At 42.6% G+C, this 17,389-nt stretch overlaps 1 protein-coding gene across 1 annotated transcript; it reads right to left on the bottom strand.

Moving 5' to 3' along the window:
* Positions 1-9,169: 9,169 nt before the first annotated feature.
* LOC130648006 (uncharacterized) lies at positions 9,170-13,054 on the bottom strand. The gene is made up of 2 exons (XM_057454024.1): positions 12,382-13,054; positions 9,170-12,312 (listed from the first exon to the last, which is right to left on the bottom strand). Exons 1-2 carry the CDS (start codon positions 13,052-13,054, stop codon positions 9,170-9,172), a joined length of 3,816 nt encoding a protein of 1,271 aa, XP_057310007.1.
* Between the last annotated feature and the right edge of the window lie 4,335 nt (positions 13,055-17,389).

Here is a 17,389-nt window from a genome sequence, read left to right as displayed (position 1 = left end):
GTTGGGTAAAGCTTCATTGTATCAGTCATTTATTCTATGAGTAAATGCATCGTAATTCCAACGAACGAAACATTTTTTTCATGATGATGCTCGTCCGTCAGCATGAACTCCAGTCTGTCTGTTGAGCCTTTCAAAGGAAGGTAGATTGGAGTGTCAAAATTCCATGTAAGCATGTCTCCCCATGCGTTTAACTCTTTGGTGGGAAGCAAAGCAAGAATTTTTGATTTCTTCCCATCCAGTAGGCAATCATCTTCATTCAGCTGGGGGCAAACGAGTCTCAATCTTTGGTATACGTCAGTTTTGTAGTAGCTGTCATAGTCGCCTTTGGTAAAATACTTTTTTGCAGGGTCGTAGGGTAGCCCCATAAGCTCTTGCAGTTTTCGATGAATTACCACAGTATACCCGTCACTAACCCTAAGCCTACAGAGTCCATTTTTCAGGACAAACAGCTTAATCTTGTCCTGTGCCTGACTGTTGACGATGGCCGCGATATCCTCGATCTTGTACAGACCGTTCATTATTTCAATTCGGGTAACAGTCTGATCAGGTCCTACTTTGCGTATTGTAAAATCGTTGTTACTGTAGAGGTTCAGCCATACGGGCCTGATACTTATCGATTTCAGGGCAATTCTCGTGTCCTGCCCTAGGTAATCGTCAAAAATTGTAGGCCTCTCTATATCCGTGACATACAGCTGTCTCATGTTTATTCTTAAAGAAACATGAACATTTATAGCTATAACCACAAGGCAAAATACAAGTCCAATAGAGGAGAATGGCCCCTCGGTGTAATTAATCTAGAACATCAAGACCTCTACGTTTCTACAGAATCACACATTCCCGTGACCTTCTCGATGTTCACGAAATACCCTATAAAAGTCCCCACTAACCTGTTGAACGACCCGGTTAGTGTAAATTGGACCGGTCAAGCCCTTGGCTACTGGAATATACAAGTTAATTTCGCCTGTCATTGCGCTAGCACCGCCTTAGGTATATCCGCCAAACACTTGAATGGCTCCGTGCCTCTCATCAACAGTATCTTTAAATTCCACGTCTATTACCACATGCGGCGTATCCTAGCAAGAATGAAGGTACCCATGCCATACGATGACGGCTTTTCTCAATACGAGAACCCCTACTCTACATCTGGATATGCCCAGATTTGTCGTGAATATGGTGCCGACCCCAATGCCCAATACAAGTTTAAAGCTCTCATGTCCTCGCTCACAAATGGTGGCTGGTGGCCGCAAGTTGATGGGGACTGGGCCAAGTTTATCATGCCTACGAGCCAAGGCCTGACATCGGAAGGTCTGTCGAAGCTTAGCGAGAGTATTCGTGTTTACGTGATTTTACTACTAGGATCCCAAGCTGATGCCAAGGCATCCCTTATAGGTTCGGATGCTGACAATTTTACAGCGAGACAGATACTACTACAGAAATTCGAAGCCATGGTACAACGTAAGGAGAACGTAGGCCACGATATCACCGAGTTTCAAAAGGTGCTTCAATATGCCAGGACCCCAGTGAATTTGGCCGTGATGCACCACGTGTACATGCTACCATCCGATATGAACCTGCGTATTGGTAAAATTGTGGGGTATAACAACAACATCTTGATTGCGCCGGCGAGTGCGATGATTGGCATAACGCTAAACCTAAACAACAAGCCCACACAGCCTCAGGGTTCAAAACGAGTAAGTCCTACCCAAGCGGGGTGGGGTGCCCTAACCCGGGGGGCTGAAAAGATGCCACCGATACCTCAGTCAGGTCTAGGAGATGGAAACCCTCACGAGGACACCAAGACCACCTAGGTTACTGCGGGAGTAGGTCTCATCTTAGCATATCTATGGATTAAAAAATAGGTGCTCATGCTGAGACGGGCTTTGCCCTTCCTCTGACACGGCCGCAAGGCGATTTAATATGTTTTTTGTCAACATACTAGATCATCTACGATAGTTTACCTCTCTTCCCAACATATACCACAACAAGAGCAGCAGCGGCAGCGATCGCCATGTATAGATGTTTGGCTACATATTCGACAACTCTCGCAGCCACTCTGAAAAAGAACGAGACAACCGTTCCAATAATCCCTGGTAGCGCCGCACCTGCCTTACCTGCTAAGTATTTTAAAAATTTTCCAAGCCTTTCCAGCTGTTTTTGTATGAAACCCTTCCCTGCGGCACTTCCTCCTGCGCCTGTTGCGGAACCACCACCACCTGTAACTGCGAGTACGCTGGTGGAAATCAGTAGACCAACGGCCGCCACGATGCTAGCTATAGTAATCCCTTGCTCCTTGAATAAGATTCTAAGCTTTTCAGCCAGAGATTTATCGCCTTCTGCGATTTTCATCAGCGTTTCCTTAATTGCTTTCAGTTGGCTCTGAGTGTCAGATGATAGTAAACCGTGTGCTTCCCGTACTGCTTCCTTTTGATCTTGGAGTCGTTCTTAGCCTTTGCAATGTCTTCGTTCCAGATAGTTTGCTGCTCCTCTGATACTCCAGGTGTAGCTTTCTTCGTCTCAAGCCTTTTCACCTTGGCTTCTGCCTTGGCGATCTCGCTGTCGTAGAAGATCATCTTGTTTTTCAGGTGCCTCAGGTTATCCCTTAGCGTTTGAAGCTCGAGGTTGAGCCCTCTTCTTTCACGCTCTGTGAAGCCAAAAGGAGTCTCTTCCTCCGGTAGGCGATCGATCAGGCTCTCCGTTTCATCAAGGACGTTCTCGAGCAGCGGCATCATTTCGATATCATCGGCCTTCTGTTGCTGAGCCGCTAGGCGATCAACGTGAACAATCTCGTTAAGGAGTTTCTGAGCCATTACCTTACTGCCTTTTTTTGGTGTAGTATAGTCGGTAAACCCCATGGCTCGCAAGCGATTTGTACCTAACCTCCTCCGTATCTCGGCAACGCTCCTTAATTCACCATGCCTTTTCGTGATCTCTATACCATCGAAAAGAAGCTGGTTTCCTTGTACCTCAAACTCGTTATAAAATCTCGCGATTGGCTGCCCTAGCTCCTCACCAAGGTGTTCGTAAAGATCGTCGACCTTTGATTTTAATAGCTCTTCCCTCTGCCTTGTTGTGGTGTCAGTGAGGTCGCCTCGTGCTGAGCCGGATTGTTCCTGATCTTGCTGGTGATGTTCTTGCAGAGCCGCCAGGCGATCGGGCGTTAAATTGGCATCAGGCTGGAGCGTACTGAAATCCTCGTCTGAATTTTTTTCCTCTGGCGTAAAGTCGTCTCCTTCGTATATTGGATTAATTGGCATTTATTTGAAACGAATATCAGCTAATAATAAAGCATGAGTAACATATTCGGAACTAACTCCATCCCTACGCGGAGATTAAAACAATGGTGGCTATGAAAGGGAAGAAGCAGCGTGTAAAAGTAAGTCATGTTCCTAGTATGATTAATCAGAACGAGGACTTGTATGTTGACATCCCCAACATGGGGCAGAACGATGTAATTTTTCCATCTAGTATCAAACTACTTTTTGATCTGGAACTTACGGGAACAAACACGAAGCGCACTATCGTCAGCAATATAGGTAAATCCTTGGTGCAAAATCTTCGTATTACTTTGAAGGACAACGAGGTGCAAAATATTAGCGACTACAGGGTGCTCGCTACCTACAAGGACCTATGGTTGCCCAAGTTTGATCGGGAAAACAACCTGATCATAGAGGGGATCAATCCCAACGACGGTACAATCCGCGCCCTACAGCGACTGATCATGTAGGCACGGATGAGGAAAAAGCGATCGTCGCAGCCTATGGCAGCACGTTTTGCATCCCTATCAGTAAAATGTTCGAACTCGCGAGGGATCTGCCGTTCTACCAGCCAGGGCTACGCGATAGGTTACAGTTTGTGATCCATTTTGCATCATATGGTGACGTTATAAAGGATGCCGGTACCCCAGCTGTTGGAAGCACGGCAGCTAAACCCGCAGACAGTGCGTACAAGATCACTAATATCGCACTAGAGTTTGACAAGGTTAATAACGAGGCTCTCGCGAGCGCTATGATGTCACGGTATAGTCGTTTGGCGCTACCCTATGAAAGGGTACTCCGCAGCAAAGTTGTTACGATAAAAAAGGCTGATACCAGCTAAAATTTGCAAATTGATACTCCAGCAAAAAGTTTAAAAGGCGTCTTATTATTGTTCGTAGATCCTGGAAAAGTGAAGGCTTACTCGGGTGCTAACGAGGTCTTCTACAACCCAAAGATCGAAAAAATCTCGATCACTGTCGAGGGTGAGCCTAATGAGCTCTACACGCACGCGATGCTCCCGAAAGATAACCTCGAGCAGATCGTAAACTTATTCGGTAGCCACGATTCAAAGGTGACGATTGGGCAGTTCTTCACAGAGAGATACGCCCTGTTTGTTGATTTCCGAGCATCACCTGATCATAGTCTACACGGTTCCGGAAGGCCATTACAGAGAGTGTCAGACGGTATAACCTTGCATATGACCAAAAAAGCAGACGGAACAACGGGGGATATTAAATGCTACGTTTTCCTACTTCAAGATGCTCAGCTGAACATCTTAGATGGGTGTTTTCACGGTGCCAAATATTAAACTAGAATCCTAAAATAAAGATGGCAAGCATATTAGTACTCGCGGGTGGGGCTATAATCAATGCCCTCGCGTTCTCGGGGAGCAACTATTTGTTCAGTAAGCTGTCAGGCCATGGTGAGGCCGAGCGTAAAAGGCACGACAAGGCGATTGAACAACTTCAAGCAGCTCAGCAACAGTGGGTAAGAGATCGGCAGGCAAAGATCGATTGGTATAACCATCAACGAGAGCTGAAAAGGCAAGCTGGAGAGAGCTTGAAGGAGCTCGATGAAGCTATGAGAGACTATTACATCGCAACGATCGAGAAGGCTCCTAAGTTATCCGACTTCTACACGCCCAGCAAACAGCAACAAGACGGCGAGCTGACATTTATCGTAGGATCCTTAGCCCTCCTTGGTTTTGCAGTGTACAAGTTCGCCTAGACGGTGGGCGTAAAATGTTTTCGACATGTCGAATATTAAAATAAACATGTCGAAACATATCATTACTCTAGAAGAAGTGAAAAATTCAGCAGTATTTACTATCAGCCCACACATCTCTGGATCGGAAACGAAGCCATTGAAAAACTTGTTGAACTTAGTGGCTTGTCTGCGAAAAAGGTCAAAATCTACCTTGCCCACCAGGCCTTCTGGCAGGTTCACATTCCAGGGCCAAAGGTGGTAAAACATCCTCATTACACCGTTACCGTTCCAAATGCAGTACATCAATTTGATTTGCTTAGCATGCCTCATGATCGCCTGTATGGCTCGAAATACAAATACATTCTTACTGGAATTGACATTGCCAGCAGGTTCAAAGTGGCGAGACCCCTGCGAACGAAAAAGGCTGCAGAAGTGGCCAAAATGATCGAGGACATTTACGCGAAGCCCGGAGGCAAGGCCAGACCCTTGACGTGGCCCGAGACTGTCATGATAGATGCAGGAACCGAGTTCCTTGCAGACGTTACAAAGACCTTTCAAAAACATGACGTCAAGATCGACAGGACGGTGGCAAAGTACCATCATAGACACACTGCCTTTGTGGAAAACTTCAACAAGCAGCTCCCCAAACATCGGAGGCTACGATGCATTGACCTTTATCCTGAACGAAGAATGATCGGACTTGCTTTCCTTTAAAGTAATCAACCACAAGAGACATCTTTCTTATACACGCCAAGGCTCAACCACAGTTTTTTTGTGATTCGAAAAAAGTCACAAAATTACGAGGTCCAATAACCAACACCAAGCTGAGGAAGCCATGGATATTTTTTGCATAACTCTTCAATATCCCGAGTCGTGTTTACCAGTTTGCTGTCATCGTCATCATGCACTGCATCCATTAGTCTAGAATGGGCTCTCAAAAGAGCTTGATACACAGCTTTAATTACGCTCTCATTATCCATCTTTCTTATATGTCAAGAGTCTAACCAACAATCTTGTAACTTCTAGGATGCTCCAGTCTTACGTACAAGCAAGCATGCTTGTACTTCTTGAGCTGAGCCTTAATAATAGAAATTTCTTCCCTACTTGAAATTACATCGTTCTCTTCATGAATGAGCTCAAACTCCTTTCGATTCTTCGGATACCAGACAAAAAGCTGTTTCATTTGATCCCTTACTGTTATTGGGATCTTCTTATATCTCTGTGTTAGTAGCCAGAGACTGTGTTTGCGATGTCTACCCGAAACAGCTAGTTCTATCAACGCACCACGAGTTTTGTCGAGACTCTCGTCGGCTATCATATCGTCAACGATAAACAACGTCTCTTCGCCCGCCAGCAATGACAGTTTTTGGATCCACTCGAACAGCTGCTCCTTGGGCTCTATCAGAAAGACATATTCATCCCTCCATAGCGAGGACCTCTCGAGATAGGTCTTGTTCCAGCGGATTGTAGGGCAGAGAATGACAATGTTGTCGAAATGCTGCCTATACTCGTTCTCAAGCAAATCAAGGACACGCTGCGTCTTACCACAGCTTGTCGGTCCAGTAAAGATTGCCGTATGCGGCTCCTTGACAATGTCATTTTATTTTAGGTCCTTCGGGTCACACAAACCTTGTAGGGCGCTTACTTAGAGATGAAGCGGTTACCTTTTCTAATGTTCTCGCTTGCCCACATTGGTTGGGTATTTGTATAGTGTAGTCTTCTCGTTGGTCAACTATTTTGGAGGCATCATGGAACGCTTATACCACCCTTGTTTTATCGCGTAATCGTCGAATAATATCGCTCCTGTCATATAGCCAGCGAGCTTCAAGCCGTCCCCCATGTCCATCTTGGCCCCCGGTCTAGAAACTCCCAGAGCCTTTTTCGCGCCTAGCGCCAAGACAATAGTATAGGATACTAGTCTGACAGATTCCCACAAGGAATCGACGACTTCTTTCTGATACTCTTTGCTGCTTATTTATTATAGGTTTATCGCATCTTGAAAATGTCAATTTAGGGTTTCGAAGGCTCTCGCGTGTGCTGCTGAGACGCACGTACTCCTGTGGAGACGGTTTCAGCAGGCTTCTTAGAACTATGTTCCGCGCTGCCACGTATGTAATAGACTGCCACGCAAACGGCAAGTACGGCAGCTAGACCTCCAGCGACATAGAGACTGTCTGGGAACTTGTGAGGACTTGCGACAGGTTCCTGACCCTCTTGCGAAGTACTTTTGCCCAAGTTCTTCTGTAAGTCAGCCTTGTTCTTGCGATTCCATTCAGCAAGTCTCTTGCCAGCAGCAACACGACCCTCATTCTTCTTAGTTATGACTTGGTTAGATTCACTCATTTATTTGTAAGGTGAGACCTTGGAAAAAGATGAAGACAAAAAGCCTTTATCTGAGGTCTCTAGAGGGGGTGACCAGATGGGGTGGTGGGGGACGATTCATCCTCCACCTACAACGAGGGAAAAGCCATCTATATTAATGAATCGATCAAAGGCACGCCTGGGCTAAAAATTTTGTAAAGAGCTTTACAAAATTTCCTCGTAGTGACGAATCAGTGAATTTTCGACTTTTCTAGTAGAGCCAAGTTTTGCTCAAAATTCTCCCATACCTTCACCAAAGACCTACAGACCATCGTGTAAAGTAACGATGGTCTCTCTTCAAACCTTATAACAGCCTGAATGTAATGGCGCCTGCCGCGTTTGTGGAACGAGCTAAGCAAAACTGGAAAGAGGCTCAACCCACTCTCCACAAGTACGTGAGAAATAACGAGCCTACATAACCTCCCGTTCCCATCTTCGAATGGATGGATATTAATCAAGTCTATAAACAGCCTCACCGCGTTCCATATCGGATCGTCAGTCTCTGTAGAGTAGTATCGATCCAAGGCGTTTGTCGTTAACCTTGGGATTGCAGAAACAGGGGCAAATTCGTGAAAACCAGCGAATGCCTTAGTCGTCCTGTATTTCCATGTCAGCACGGGTTTGCCGCCCCTGTGTTTTTCCCCGCGCATCATGATTTCATGGATAGTTTGGATTTTGTCAGGCGTGAGACGTCCACAGCCCTTCATCCATCTTAGAGCGCACATAAAGTTTATCATCTGCCTTTTGAAACTTTTCGTCTTGCCGTGTGCGTCTTCAGGATCTTGCATCAGCTTCCAAGTATCAGATGCTGAAAAGTTGGAGCCTACCTCCCCTTCGGATGTGTAGGTTCCGTACGCGAACAGGACTTCCCACCCTTTTAGAAATTCCTCTACGTATGCGTGGGTTTTTCGCTTTCGCGAGAGTTCGGCTAGCGTCGCAGTCTTTCTCAAAACATTTTGGTACTCGTCCCCGTCTGCCATCCAATGCTGCCTTTTCAATTTTTCCATTTTGTTAAATTCACTCATTTATTTGTAAGTCGTTAGACGTACAAATACATCAAGACGGCTTCTGCTCTGCGAAACTTGGTTCTCCTGTTAATCCATTTATTTCATCCGGAAAATCATTTCGCAGTTTGATTTGTGCTTGACGCTCCTCGGCAATTTCGCTGAATTTTTTCCAGTTCAGATGGTTGAAAACTGTGCAAAATAGAGAGACGGGAGCGAGCCACAGCCCGCACTTTTCATACATGTATGACCCTACAACTTCCATCGGAGAGTTCCCTGTGGTGAACAATTTCTCCGTTACATTACCAATCAACTCTGAAGTCGAGTTTTGAATCAGAAAGTTTGTGTTTATGTCGCTCATCATGGTCTGAAAATTGTCAACACCTGACATTTTCGACAGCAAGGCTTTTGCTGCTGCAATTTGCGAATGTGCCTCGAGGTTCCTTAAGAGGTCGTCAAGTTGTTTCTCTGTCGCTTTATCCAGCAACTCAGGCGTCCACTGCTTTTTTCCTAGAGAGTTGACGAGACTCAAGTTTTGCTTGACTTTTTCCCGCTTTCTCATTGCTGGTGACGGTGTGTCTAAGACGTCTAAAATTTCATTCAGTTCTGACATAACTTTTATTAGAGAAGAAAACTTGCAGTAGACGTACAAAAAACTTACGTACAACATTACCAACAAGAGTTCAAGTATCATTTTATTAATGCATTTTCGTGATCAAGACCATGCTGAATGCAAACGTTTGAAACAGAAAATTTTGACATTTTGAAAACACTGAGACTGATGTGTGTGTGAGATGCAAATAAATTTTTGAAGCATCCCGCGAGACTCAAAACATCCATGGTTTAACATGGTCGGGATGCCACACTCTGGTGAGCAATTCTTGCTTGCAAACGCTTGTCATCATCAACACTCAGCGCAATTTTGTTCAGCTTTTCGGTGAAAATCTCGTGTTTTCGACTGGTAAATCTCAGTTGCGTGCGATACAAATTTTGACAGGTCTGTAGGCTGTTCAAATAGTCTTCGAACGTGATCTGTTTCTTGACGACACACTTTTTTGTACCTTTTGCCTTCTTTTGCACGTATCCTTCGAGTGTCTTGTACGCATACATTTTTGACCTCAATGCAACAAATTCGATCATGATTTTGCCACCAAGTTCATCCTTCATTAAGCACAATTTTTTCTTGTTTTTGCCAATAGGCAAGGGACGTTTGTCTTCGGGACTGTAATTCGATGTGTCAAACCTTGATTCAACGTCACCTGCGATATCTTTATAGACATCGTCTGTTTTGATGTGGTAGACGAAACTATCTGTGTCCATGTAGCAAAGCTCTGCGCCTGCACCAAACTTTGGCTTGATGTAGTCGTAGTGAAACTCATACATCGTGAGTTTGCTCAAGTCCAAGATGGAGAGGCCGAGGTAGACAGGTTTGTTCATGACGACCTTCACTTTGTTCATTTCCATTGCCACAAATTTCTTGTCAAATCTTGATGTGCTGTGATAGTTTGGAGCTGATGCGAGCTTCTTGCGCCTCCATTCCGTTGTCACCAGTTTGATGTCACGGTGCTTGCGAACGTTCTCCATGGTCTTGCCAAACACGCTATTATTCATCAGCTTAAAAAAGTCTTTCTCAAAGTCATTTTTGGCATCCTTTCGCAGCTTTGTGTTCATGTCAATGTAGGGCTTCAGCCAAGCACTTTGCTTGAACTCAATGACTCGGTGCACCTTGGTGAGAACCAATCCATGCTGCAGTGCCTGCTGCAATTTGCGAATGTGCAGCACGTATTTTTCCTTGTCAAACACATTGCACGTCAACTTTTCACAGTCGTTGTTCAGACGCATCTTTTCAGGCAAGAATGGAAGGTCGTTGTGGAGTTTGTGCAGCTTTTTCGGGTAGTGGACATCCACTTCAAGAAAATAGCCATCATCTCCATTTTTATAATTTTCTATTAAAGCTTGAGTAAAATTTTCGAGGTCTTCACGCCACTTAAAGCCGTGTGTTGGCAGCTTTTGTGACATGGCACCTCCGTACAGATTGTTGGCATCGATGTACAGCAGATACGAGATCAACAAGTTGACATCAAACAATTCCCCCATGTACGGATTGTTCGCCTTAGCCTGGCGCTTGATTGCTTGGCAAATACCACCCCTGAGCCCCTTTTCAACCATCAGTAGCATGTCGATGTCTGACAGAAGCTCGAGCTCCTGACCCGTCACTTTTAGAGCTGCTTGCCATGCGAGGCCTGGATCAAGCTCGTAGATGTTTTGACAAGTGTCTCGAAAATTTTCAAAAACGTCTGCTAAAAGAAGCGTGTCGCTCATCACGTAGAGATCGTGGTACTCCCCAAGGTTTTTGATGTTGAAAGCCTTCCACACCTTTTGAGCATGCTTGTAGTCGTTTTCGGTGATGTTTTCAAGGTTCAAGCTGCTGTAAAATTGTGCTCTTAGAGGAAGTGCTGTCTCTTCAAAACGCTCCCACGCATCCATGTATTCGTAGGGGTAAACACCCTTACGCAGCAAAAGTCTAAAGTGCTCGTCATTGCCCCTTGCATGCTTGAATGTGTTGGAAAATTTCTGCTTCATAGAATGCTCATTCAGTTCCACCGTCTTGTAGGAGCAGTAACAGTTTTGACACTTGAATTGCGCCTTGTACCCTGAGTCAATCTCGATGAGTTCCATGTTTGATTTGCAGTCGTTGCAGCTGACACTTTTACTGTTGGTTCCAGCTAAATTATCTACAAGGCTTGACATTGAGCTTTGCATGAACCTGCAGCTGTCGATAAACTTGATTTTGCAGGTTGTGCTGATTTCCACCTCTTTCATTTGGTTGGTTTTCTTGTTCTTCTTCATCTGCTTCAGCGGTTCGTCGTCTTTTCCTTGAAATGTGACGGGGTGCTTGATGGAGAAGCTGATGTATTTTTCGCTGTTTTCACCCAGACATTCAAACTCGTGGCTTTTGAATTCCCTGGCCAGTTGCTTGATGATAATGTGATCGTCATACCGTGAGCGATTGTGCATGACCACCGGAATCTCGTTGGGGATGCGATATTTTAGGTTGCACGAACTGTGTGCAGCTCCTCGATACTGACCAGTGTAGTGATAGTGATCTCGAACCTTGCGCATTGTCATGTCTTCGTTGTTATTCTTGAACACTCCTTCGCAAATGAAGCATCTTTTTGCAGACTTGTGGGCTTCTTTCTCTTCATGTGTCAACGGGATCATCTTCTTCTGTGGATGTCTGATAGCTCTATTGACTTGATCTCTCAGTCCCTTACAAAACCTTTCCATACAGTCTTTTCCACGATAGCAGTCGGATGATTCTTCAACTTCTCCATGTGCAAATTTAGTTATGAAGGCATATCCCGAAGCCACATGCTTGCTGACGTCTCTGGTGTGTGATTTTTCAGGGTCTCCATCACAACCTTGAACAGGTTCCAAGATACATTCTGTGTCTGCATAGATGACAAATGGCATTCTGAGCGACTTTTGCCCATCTTCGTGTTTGAGGACTGTTCCTTCTTCAGGCATGACAATCTCGCAAAAATCATGGTCCATGCACACCTTCATGTGATTGTCTCGTGTCTCTTGACTGCGGAATCCGTGCATGCAGTTTCGACAGTAATGATCACCTCGATGTCTAGATGATAAACCGCGCATGAGCGCAGAGTATCTTTTAATGGCAACGTAGTGCTTTTTCCCTCCTTCTTGAATGATTAGCACATCTGCCACCTTTTTACGTGTCGTGTTGTGTTTCGAAGCATATGCTTGTCTGACCTGAAAATCTTCTTCAGAAAAGTAGACATTCAACGCCACGTTGGGGTTTTGCCTTTCAAACTTTTTCCAGTGTGTGTTGGGAGTTGGGAACTCGATGCCACTCCAATTGTACTGTTCAACAAATGGTTTGAGCTTCGAGATGCGCTCAGGATGTGCTCCAATACCATCAAAATGGAGGGCTGCAATGACAGCCCATTTGAAGCACTGCTCGTCTTCATTTTAAGGATTGATGATGCAGTGCTTTTTCTGCAGCCATTCGGGTGTCTTGAACCATGATCTACCTCTCATAAGGTCAATCATGTGGCAGTGATGCGTCATTTCTGTGATTCGGTTGAAGATGTAGTCGCTTTTTTTGAGTTTCTCCGATGTCATTTCAAAGCATTTTAGCAGGCTTTTATACATCTCTTCGATCAATTCTTCGATATCGCTTCCTTCCATGATTGTGACAGCTTCACTCCATATTGGTTTTGTGAACTTGTCAGAAGGATTTTTCCTGTGCACAAACTCCACCACGAGATTCAGTTGAAACTTCCAATTCTGTCTAGTGTTTTGCAAGTCTGTGATGACTTTCTCCACATGTTGTTTCTGTTGATCCAGGTACTGTTCAATACTCACCACTTGACCTTCTGGTGTTCCTTCACTTCGGAAATGTCGATAATTACCATCAAATCCACCTTCCGTTTCAACAGCACTGTGATCCACTTCTTCCACTTGTTCTTCTTCCACAGCAGCGTCTTCAACGGTGGCTTTTAAGGCTTGACCGTAACCAAGCCTCTCCTTAGCCTTGTGGTATAATAAAGTAACAGTGTCTCGCAGGCTCTGCAGTCTCTCTGCAAGAGCATCACGTGTTGCTGCTACTGGCGCTGAGACAGCGCTATATAATTTACTAATTGCATTTCTAAAGAAACTCATTGCTTTATTATATGTTGGAAAATTTTCTGGGACGCTGGACATTTTATTTTATGTTGTGACCAGGGTGACAACATTGCGGTCGTACGAGAGTGCTGCAGGACAGCGGTAATTGCCCGCGGTATTGACCCTTTGCACAGAGGATCAATATAGCGAGGAAACAGTGCTGCGCTAGACTCTTGAAATTGGGGTTTTGAGTGAGAAACGGCGAGTGCGTCAGAGGATCAATATAGCGAGGAAACAGTGCTGTCCTAGACCCTTGAAATTGGGGTTTTGAGTAAAAAACGGTGATAAGTCGAAAGTGTCCTAGAGAGCTCCGTTTTCATTGTGTAATATTGTTGCATTCTGAAACTTTCCAAAGTTTAAAGAACGTACGAAAAAAAACTAGGCATGTATCCTTGTAAATGTATCTTAACCAAATTAGTTGCTAAATGTTGCTATATTCAATTAACAACCAGACAAATATTTATGCATGAAAATTGTTAATAAAAATATTACATACTGATTTTCAGGCACAACCACACGATCAAATTAAGCAAGAAATTGAAAAACAGGTCAGAAATGGAAAGTATTTACTTAGGAATCTGATAGGGCCGAAAGAGTATACAAAATTTACAATTGATGCTGATGGTACTCTCAACAAAACATGTTATACAGTATATGGCAGAAAAATTCCTCTAGCAGATTTAAGAATAAAATTGTACAACAAACACAGACAGCTTGGCCTATGAAGAGAGCCAGCAGGGATTTTTCTCAAAAGGAAGTTCTTGATATGAGCAGATCATGCTTCAGTTTTGAATTCAGGGCATCTACTGGTAACAGTTAAAGTTATCTCTGATAGTAAAATATTTTTGAGAAAAGAAGAGATGAAGGGTAAAAAAAGTCCAAGAATTGGTTGAGCAACCACATGTGTATATATTAAGGCCGAGATACATTTGAAATTTTTATATCGAAACTGTCTGAAATTTTTATTTCAAAAATATTTCGAAATATTTTGAAACATTTTGAAAGCTTTCGAAAGTATTTCGAATTGCTCTGAAATTAATTTTGAGATGATGATGAGGTGACAAAGCAGCTAGCTGTAATGATATTTCATGTCTAAAGACAGCTAGTTCTACTATAGCTAGAGGTTGCAACCCTGTAAAGATTTTTCAAAAAAGCAAAATCCCCCTTTTTGCAAGGATTTCCTAAAAACATTCAAAATTGCTTTATTTGCTTGTCACGCCTGATACCAAGTTTGTAAACGTAGGGACTTTACCTAACTGGGGTACGAAGTGGGGTCGTTACACCCAAAGACAAGCTAAAAGCAAACCCCTTTGCTAAGCTTCTTATAAGTTACGAGAGAATAGTAGCTGAAATCTTTATCCTCTGGGTACCATGGAAGTACAGGTTTAAAGCAACAGCAAACGTGTTTTAAAGAGAGAGAAAAACAAACAAACTAGGAACGGGTATAAAAGAAAACATATGAAGTAGTGCTGTTGAGTGTTGTTGGATCAACTTTGCTGATTGCTTTATCATTGCGTAGGTACCAAGAGTTTGTGGTCCGATCTAGTATATGGGCTCAATAGTGGCCTGCGTTTAATGTACCAGAGTGGTTTATCACAGCTACCAAATCATACTTGTGTATAAAAGATGTGTTGGAGCGATTAGATATCGGGATATTAAGATAAAATTCAGAAGATGAAAAACTTTCAACAAATTTATCGTCCTTAACATCTCTTGCAAACCTTTTCAGGTGCAAGATTAGAATTTCGCTGTTCCTTGTAATCCTTTTTATCCTTATTGCTCTCTCGGTGCAGGGAACATTGTGGGCAAAACTATTTACTTTCTTTCTCCAAATTGTCGGAATCTAAAAATCTGTTAACCGTCAACTGGATGCTGGAAGGTGGTGCGAGTTTTAGGATGTCCCGATCTTCAACAACCGAAGAACAGAGACATGTGTTACAGCTAACTGGTATCGATACTTCTGTCGAGATGTTCAGAGACGCAATCACGAAGAACCCTTTCAATTCATTCATGGCAAGAAGTAACATCTCTGCTACATCTTGCTGAAAATTGTATTAAAAGGTTGTATTTCCAGAAGGGTGTATATTACGGTCTAGAGCCTTCAGAAAGTTTGAAGGATCAACAGGGGTCATAGAATGGTTTAGCATGGTCGTGTTTAGAGCAATCGCCCTCACAATTGCTGACAAACGGAATGACTCTGAAGCACACTGGGACCACAGCGATGGCATAGTATACTTATTACTTGCAAAAAAACATTGCCATAGCACGTATTGCCTTTGTTGACATTCTTGAGACCAGTCTCTTGATTCCCGAGCAATCCATATACAGAAAGGAATTGCCTAGGTTTTTGCGGTGTAATATGCCACTTTGTTCGAAAAACACGACGACACGACGTGGCTGTTACTTCACGACGTGGCTGTTACTTTTAAACACTTAATCATTCCTAGTAGCAAACTATTGCGCTTGGCAAATTGCACTTTAAAACCAACTTCCTTAGAGAAAGAAAATAAATTACAAAGAGGTGTCTAGCCACCGCAATGATGAACTCAACCTGCTAGATCTTTAGAAATAAGCTAGAGGTTGTACTTCTCTAGAGAAAATGCCTCTAAAAGAACAATTCTCCCTTATTCAAGGATTTAATTAAAATTACTAAAAAACAAAAATAAAACGACGCAACACATATGAAAAGATGAACAGAACTTCACCCAAGGGCAGGTAGGTTTCGGCCTATATTTCTGAACCTAAGTACCCTGGATGTCTAGCTGGGTCACCTCGAAGAGATCCACGGACGGTCATCAGTAGAAACTAGACATGTCTATCTTCCTAAAGTAAACTTCAATCGTTTTCTGTTTAAGTGTGCTATTCTTTGTTTGTATCTCAGGTAATAAGTGGAGTCGTTACTCTCCAAAGACAAGATCATGTGTGATCAAACCCATCTGCTAATATTTTTTTGACTGGGGTAATAATTTGAGTCGTCACTTTCCAAAAACAAGACTGACTGTAGTCAAGCCCCCTTGCTGACTCATTTTGGTTAAAATATTCTTACCTCAACTCTTTTAATATATATGACTCGGGACTGTTAATAAGGCGGTCATCACAGAAAATTACTGCTCTATCGTTGCAATGTATCCACCTGTGAACCTTTAGAAAATGCATATCCGGAGTCTTTCTTTTTCCCTGAACGAATATCTACCCCATCAATTGTAAATTCGTTGTTTTTTTTTTTATATTTATTGTTTGTTCCATTTATCTAGGTATTTGTCCATCTATATATTAATACACCTTGTGTGTGTGTGCACGGTGAGACCATGGCAAAAAAATTCATGGGTCACTTTCTTCTTTCTTCCAATGCATGGCGTTACGTTTGCTAAGTTGAAAAAATTGTACAGGGTTGATATTGATAAAGTAATTTAATTTTACCCTCAGCTTACTATATGCGCGCCGTATCGCACGGAAAACTGGTTGTTTATCAACTGAAAAAAGAAAACCTGAAGGGAAGAAGGTTGTCTCTTTTTCAAATTAATCCTAAAAAAGTTACTTCAACAATTTTTACTCATCATTAGATTTAAGCATATTCCTTCTTCTATGTGTTCCATATTTGTGTTCTGGGACCCAGGTTGCATCCTTTTATAAAAAACTATTGAATTCGAACATGATAATTGAAATCTAAAATATAAAAACAAAATTGTTGTTGTCGAACGAAGATAGTGTTGATAATTAAAATTAGATAAATAAGATAAATTAAAATATTTTTTAAAAACAGAAAAACGTAACATAATATAACATCACAAAGAGAATTGAGTAAAAATGTATTAAACAATTGTATACGCTTCCAATTCGTTCTCTTTAAGTTGAAGCAAAGTGCAGTATTCGAAGTATAAAACTGATTAAACTTTTATTCAGAGAAAGCTACCTACTAAGAAAGCGAAAGAAAAACAGAGGTTTTGTTTACATTATTTATAGATAAATGAATTTTGGTGTATAACGATTTTTTATTTGTTTTAACTAACAGTGCTAAATTTTTTTATAAACATTAAAGTGTTTTGTTGTGTCTTGAACCAGAAAATATATTCAATAATTTGTAAGAATATACTCTGTGGGTCGGAAGTTAAGAATATCCTAGGCATTGCCAATAGCTAACTAATAGCAAGCTTTAATTTATTAAGGCGTTATATATTTTCAATATATTAAGAATAATGAGGATTGTGAAAAAAGTTAGGAACATTGAGCAGGAACGAAAACACACTGTTCTTGTAAAATCAGCGTGTATATCCTAAAAATTATTGATGAGGCGACAAAACAGCTGTAATGATATTTCTTGTCTAATGACAGCTGGTTCTACTATAGCTAGAGGATGCGATCCTCTAAAGATAT

Source organism: Hydractinia symbiolongicarpus, chromosome 6 (genome assembly GCF_029227915.1).
Source record: "Hydractinia symbiolongicarpus strain clone_291-10 chromosome 6, HSymV2.1, whole genome shotgun sequence".
In the NCBI taxonomy this organism is placed as follows: Eukaryota; Metazoa; Cnidaria; class Hydrozoa; order Anthoathecata; family Hydractiniidae; genus Hydractinia; species Hydractinia symbiolongicarpus.
The sequence above is the reverse complement of the archived record's forward strand: the minus strand, read 5'-3'. Positions and strand labels throughout refer to the sequence as shown.

Coding starts and splice junctions, on each gene's coding strand:
- LOC130648006 (XM_057454024.1), bottom strand. CDS start 13,054: ATGTCCAGCGTCCCAGAAAATTTTCCAACATATAATAAAGCAATGAGT. Junction 12,313..12,381: donor CATGATTGACCTTATGAGAG/GTAGATCATGGT, acceptor CTTAAAATGAAG/ACGAGCAGTGCTTCAAATGG.